Raw genomic sequence first — 6,867 nt, 5'->3', positions numbered from 1 at the left:
GATGTTTTTCCTGTATACTTCTCTGAATTTTTAAAGATATGCTTGTATTTAAATTTATACATTATATAATTGTGTTATATGTAATTTATATTATATAATACACATAAAGTATAAATATATAAATATATATTTAAATAAAGAAAATAACAAAACAACTGTTTTATTAGGGAGACATTTATTTGCTAAGTACCTGCTATAAAAGTAGTTTCCTATTATCTGCAGTTTCTCTTTCCATGGTTTCAGTTACTCATGGTCAACTGTGGTCAGAAACTATTAAATGGAAAATTCTAGAAATAAACCATGAGCTCTAAATTGTGCGCCGTTCTGAGTAACGTGATGAAATGTTGCAATGTCCTGCTCTGTCTTGCCCCAGATGGAAATCATTCCTTTGTTTAGCATAGCCAAGCTGTATATGCTACCTCCCAAGTCTCTCATCTCATAATTTGAGCATGAGCACGTGTCTTTCTAACCATAGAGCCAACAGCACTTTACATGCTTTTTCCCCACATACCACATACTTTCCTTTATTTAAAATAAAGTGTTCTGTCTTGGAAGGAGCTCTATATATGTCATAGAATTTTACTCTTTAGAGCTTAGGGAAGAACTCTGTCTGAGGTATCTGTTGTACAGCATATCTTTAGGAATCCATAATTCTATAAAGGTTTTCACCTCCAAAATTAAATTTGAATGAGTAAGTTGTGAGAGCTTCTGAGGGGCTGCGTAGCCATGATTATTAATATTTTATGTAGTGTGTGTTTCTTTTCTGCTTTTTAAGGATATGATAATCACAGTATTTACCTCTGAGTTCTATTTCTGCATAATTACGATAAATTGATTTATTTTTGAAATTTATTTGCTCAAAAGTGGAATTTAACAATTCCATTGCATTCATATTAAACGTTTTAATCCTTTATCTTTAGGTTATCTTCATTGTAACGAATACGATAGTCTGAGATTGAAGTGGCTGAGGCAGACGTTAGAATCTTTCATCCCACAGCCTTTCGTAAATGTAATTAAAGTGTCTGAATTGGATGGCAGAGAAATGGGAGATGTCCAGCCTGAAACATTTGACAAGGTACTTTTATTACATTGTGACCAATTGATGGACTCCCCGGGATGCCACTGTTATGTGGCTTTGTTGTTGTTTTCTATTTGCTTCCAGACAGAGCCTGATACAATTTCGCAGTGCCCTGGGAAATTTTGATAAAGTGAACATGGAAGCAGTTTTCATTTGATGGTCAGCATGGTTCATAGGAAGCGGTAACATTGGGATTGGAGATTATAGAATGTTTTTTATTTCTGTGTGCCTCAAAGATACTTAGGAGAAGATCAGATATTATTTGGGTCAGTACACAAAGATGTGCACTGTATTGCTTTAATATCAGAGTCTGGCAGTTGAAGAAAAGGAGAGCATTTCAGTAAACTGAAATTGAAATGTTTGTTCCTAAAAATAAATGCTGAGAATTCAGAAATACAGTAATGGCTGTTTAAAATGAGTCACTTTTATAAAAGTTTTTGTGTAGTTGTCAAGAATATGAACTGTCAGTAGGCATTAATAAACTTTTAGTCCTCTCATTCCCCTCCTCCCCCCAAAAAACAAACACTCAAAGTGCACAGGAAATTTTTCTGAAATGTATTAGTGAAGAAATGTCATAAAGAAGAACTTACTACTTTTGGTTTTAAAAGAAATGTATTTAGTTGCTATTTTTGGTCATCTCTTACATAGCTTCCCATATACTTTGTGTCTGAGGATATATTTGTAGCGCATGTTTGCATTATGTGTCTTTTTTTTCTCTAGGTATTAGTCGATGCTCCATGTTCAAATGATCGAAGCTGGTTGTTCTCTTCTGATTCTCAGAAGGCGGCCTGTAGGATAAGCCAAAGGAAGAATTTGCCTGTACTACAGATAGAACTTTTAAGGTGAGGGCTATTAATACAAATGTTTATTTTGATTTCTAATGTAATTTGAATAGCCGTGACAAAACATGACACAGGGAGGCCCCCCCAGTGGGTTTCCTTTGTAGGTGTCAGTAATTAGTCCTTTGAAGTCTGAATCCAGAAAATTCTTACCCTCTTCTTTTCAGCTCTCATACTGTAATGTCCCCTCTGTCCCTGTCCCTGTCAACGAAATACAGTATTGCTGTGCATTTTCTTATAAAGGGCTCATATGAGTTTACTGTGATTTAAAATTGTTTGCTTATGAGGACCATTCCAAGCTTAGGGTTCATCACCCTATTATTTCACCAGGATTTGAGAGACCTCCAAGAGTAGCTTTGGACCAGGATGCATTTTTTTTTTTTGTAATGGACACATTGTTCTGGATGAGTCAGCGTCCTAGGAAGTGGTAGTTCATTGTTAGCACTTCACTTATCTCCCCTCTAAGAATTTTTCAGAAGAGCATGACCACCAAGAGATACTTGGTTTCCTCCATAACAGAGGCATTTTGGGACATCCTGTCCTGGTTTCAAAAAATATTTCTATTTATACCTCACCCCCAAGTAATACCTTTTGTTTTAATGCTAAACACAAATTCTCTGGAATATTTAAAATACAGTTAAATGATGCCTTATAACTCATTACTTCTTACATGTGGCATGAGAATGAGTGACAGTTCTATGCATTGCTGACGATGTGCTTTATTTCCTACTTCTGACTGGTGCACAACAATGAGCACAGGCCATTACCTAAGCGTTACAACCAATACTATTATATTATATAGTCTTGTCCTTATACCAGAAGAGGACTCAACTCATTATGGTGATTCTTGGTGGTACTTACTGGAGGGTTCTTCTAAACATTTCTCATTAGGCAGTTAGACTATTTGTTTTATGCTACCAGTATCAGCCTTTCATATACAATAACCCTAAGATATTTTGAGAATTCTGTATCACTTTTCCCTTCTACCTCTTTGGTTATTAGCTTTGGGATGTATAGCTCCTGCTTTATGTCTTCTTTCTCACCTAAACTTTCTTAACTTGGCTTCTTAATTATTCCTGCTACTCTGGTCTTGATATTGGTAGACCTTACACCTTGTAACAGACACTAAATTTTATGATGGCTTATTAGCATTATGACCTATAATTTTTTTTAAGCTGTAAGCACCAGTCTTCCTAAGAATACGTATTATTTTGTTCTCTCTCTCATGAGAAATCCTCCCTTCTTTTTCTTCCTGTTAATTACCAAGCTTTCTGTGTTTTATATACCGCTTTCCTTCCACTTTGTCTCAATTCATTGTAATATATTCAAATAATACAAATGAAGCAAAAGACCCCCTTGGCTAAAGACCCAGCCAAATACCAGCTTTGTTCACAGGGTCAACTGTTGGACTTAAGTTTGGTGTATACTTTTCCAAACTTTTAAAATAGGTTTTCTTACAACTATATGAGTATATACATATATAGAGAGGGCAATACATTAAAAAATAACTGCTGTTATTATGTAATTATTGTTTTGAAACTAACTCTTTTTTTGTATTTAATATTTCTTAATCTTTTCCCATATAGATCTATTTTGTTCTCTTAAAATTCTGTGAAATATTCAATAGAGTTAGTCTATCATATTCTATTTAATTCTTTATTTTTGGACAATTACATTCTTTTTTTTTTACTTTTACAAACTGTTCTTTAATTTGCCTCACTGGACACATATGCTAAAATTTTTCTTGACTAAATATCAAGAAGTGGAATTGAAAATCAAACATTTTGGTAAACACAGAGGGTGCCAAAAAAATGTATACACATTTTAAGAAAGGAAACAAACTGTATTTAAATTGTAATACTTAATATAAACCAATAACAAAAGATGAATATAAGTCACGTGCATACATTTTTTTGGCACCCCTGTATGTTAACTTGTTCCCTGAAGCGGCTGTACTAGAGCTACACTTTCTGTTGCAGTTGACTGCTGACTGCTTGTTCCCTCTTAAAATATCCTCTTCCCTTGATTTTTGTGATCATATGTATATATACTTTCCTGGTTTTCTTTCTACTAATTATTCTAATTTGCTCTTAGCTCATATCATAAATTGGGATTTCCTTAGGCTACTGACATTAGCTCTCTTCCCTATTTATTTGATGGCTTCAACTGATATAAGATGCCATCTACTAATTTGGGTCTAAACCCACATCTTTCTCCTTTGTCTCAGACCTATATATTCAGTTACATATCAGAGATCTCCATTTGGAAGCCCCTCAGACACATAAAACTCAGTTTGTCATAAACTCATCATTTCTAATGCTTTTCTGCGACCACCCAACCAAAATCAACAAAACAAAAAAAACAAATAGAAGTCCCAGCAACCTGCCTCTTTTCCTCCCTCTTGTATCTCAGTAATTGCCATACATACCACCATGTATTTGCCTAAGTCAGAGATTCATCTCCAACTCCGCTTTCTCATATCTACTCTTATCACTAAGACATTTCAGTTGTACCTGTTACATATTTGTCAAGTCCATCCAGTTCTCGCCATCCTTAATAGCCTAATCCAAGCCACCAGTGTCAGTTACTTAAATCATTGCAACTGGCTTCTAACTGCCCTGCATGTCTCCAGGTGTGAGCTCTGCTACCTCACTTTCTATAGTAAAGCCAAACCTGATCTGAAATGTACATCTGTTCTTGTCATTTTCCCTTTTTGACATCCTGCAGTGGTTCCCCATTACTATTAAATGTCAAATTCTTAGTATGATATTCAAGTCCTCTTTGGGTATGGTTCCTTCTTGCTTCACTAGCCTCATCTTCTCAGGATCCTTCTTGCCTTGTGTTCCATCTGAGCAGCTTCTCAGACTCCTTACAGTGTCTCATTTCTTTTTTTTTTTTTTGGTGTGTGTGTGTGTGTGTGTGATGGGGACTTTAAGATCTACTGTCTTAGCAACTTTCAACAATGCAATAAAGTATTATTGCATGTAGTANTATGAATCCCCAAATATATTCACCTAAATATCCCAAAAGAGTAAAAGTGAAACGGACATTTTTTGAGACAGAGAGAGTATAAAAGCTCATCACCAACAATCCTTCAGGGCAAAGGAAGGCATTCTAGTTGGAAGATAGAAGATACAAAAAGAAATGAAGAGCAAAGAAAGTGGGAAATATATGGAAAAATCTAATAGTCATTGACTATAGAAGACAATGATAATGTTTTGTGCACTTAAAAAATGTAAGTCCAAATGTATAATAAAAATAGCATCTAATTTGGGAAGGAGTCTTATAAGATTCTTGAGTCTTTTAGGAAAAATGGTGAAGATGTACTTAATTTCAATTTTCTTTTACATATCCGTGTTAAAACCTTTAGGGTTACTACTAAAGGAATAGAAATAGAATGTAAAATATTTAAACCAAAAAAGGGAAAAATGCAATGAAAGGTAATTAAGACATTTTTTTTTTTTCTCTTTGAGGCCCTTAGTATCTGGTAAGCAGTGGTGGAGACAAGGGGTGACTTTGGGTGGCTCCCTTGGCCCCAGCTTATGAACCAACACAGATGTGTTTAGTTTCACCTTTCCTCCCACCCCTCACCTCAAGGCCTGAGCTGCTTTGCATTGTTTCCAGACTGGAGAAACCCTGGCAAAGGCTCATGTCATTCCCGCAGGCGTCTACTGCTAATGCTCCCTACCAATGAATGCCACAGATTGAGGAGCCTGCAGATGGGTGCCAGCTGACAAGCAGAGATTACCACACCCGAGTGCTTGGGACGCCCTGACTCCTTAGCGCTTGCCTGGAGGGGCCAGGTAACACCAACCCAGAGCGGGTGGCAGTTACCAGCTCTTGGAATGGACTTTAACCAGTGAGAGGCAGGAGACAGCGAGAAGCCCCCGGATTGTTTGTTCTTTCTCCCTATTCCACCAAACCTCGCAGTTTCTTCCAAGGCTCAGTAATGTCAGACTATGGACATATCCTGACAGACTGAGCAAAGCTGTAGTGAGCTTGATTACAAACCCTCTTACATTTATACTCCCTCCTTAAATGATTTACTTTTTTTTTTTTCCCCCACGTGCTTTTACTTCCCTGGCATTGTACCCCCGCCATAACATAAACTTTTTTCTTAGACTGTTTTCTAGTGATTTCAGGCTAAGACAGAAACTTTTAGATACCTATTCATAAGCTGCATTAGCGAATCCTCCAAAAACCACCCAAAATAAAGATGTAACTACCGGTAAATAGTGGAAAATGTACTACCTGTGCAAATGCAACTTTAAGGCGACTTTCTATTCCTTCCCCCGTTTCTAACAAATTGATGCCATCTCCTGAGCTTTTCCCATATAGAAATCTGGATCCCTGCTAATGAAAAGGGTAAGTAGTACACATAAATACACTCATATGAGATAAAATGCAGCAAGTTCTATGGGAGAGCTACAAAGTATGTTTTAGAAATGCACTAGTCAGTCCGGTTTGGTGGAGCATGGAGTATGCTGGTGAAATAGTGGGAGGCTAAAATTGAAAGTCCACGTGGAATAAACATTTGTTGAATGAATAAACAAGTGACCTTAAAAAAAAAAAAAAGAAAGGTTGTCTTGAGATCTTAGTATTATAGACCTTTAATTAAAGACTAAGTGTCTGAACTTTATTTAGTGGATCATGGGAAGTTATTAAAAGTTTTTGACAGTGGAGTAACAATCAGAAAAAACGTGTATAGATATACATATACATATACATAGGTATGTAGATGTATACACACATATAGTTGTATATACATATATGTATTTGAACAAAGGGTTTACAAACAATCTTTCGCCCTCTACATTAGAATTTCACTTTCAGTTTACCTGGTGGCCTGACAGAGATTATCACTATTTCTAGGCAACATTGCTTGTGATAAAAATGGCCCTGACTGGTACAATGTGTATACACTGGGAGAAAGAATAGATGAACATTAGT

The 6,867-nt window shown here is 36.1% G+C and overlaps 1 protein-coding gene across 2 annotated transcripts in view; it reads left to right on the top strand.

Moving 5' to 3' along the window:
• The window catches only part of NSUN3 (NOP2/Sun RNA methyltransferase 3), a 67,846-nt gene that overhangs the window by 29,005 nt on the left and 31,974 nt on the right, over positions 1-6,867 (top strand). For both annotated transcript variants that reach the window (XM_019631550.1, XM_019631549.1), the window contains exons 4-5: positions 921-1,075; positions 1,799-1,920. In XM_019631550.1, the coding sequence (XP_019487095.1) occupies positions 921-1,075; positions 1,799-1,920 (277 nt within the window). The remainder of the gene's footprint in view (positions 1-920; positions 1,076-1,798; positions 1,921-6,867) is intronic.

The sequence above is a fragment of the Hipposideros armiger genome, unplaced genomic scaffold (genome assembly GCF_001890085.2).
Source record: "Hipposideros armiger isolate ML-2016 unplaced genomic scaffold, ASM189008v1 scaffold_1005, whole genome shotgun sequence".
Lineage (NCBI taxonomy): Eukaryota > Metazoa > Chordata > Mammalia > Chiroptera > Hipposideridae > Hipposideros > Hipposideros armiger.
This window is presented reverse-complemented; position numbering and strand designations above follow the sequence as displayed.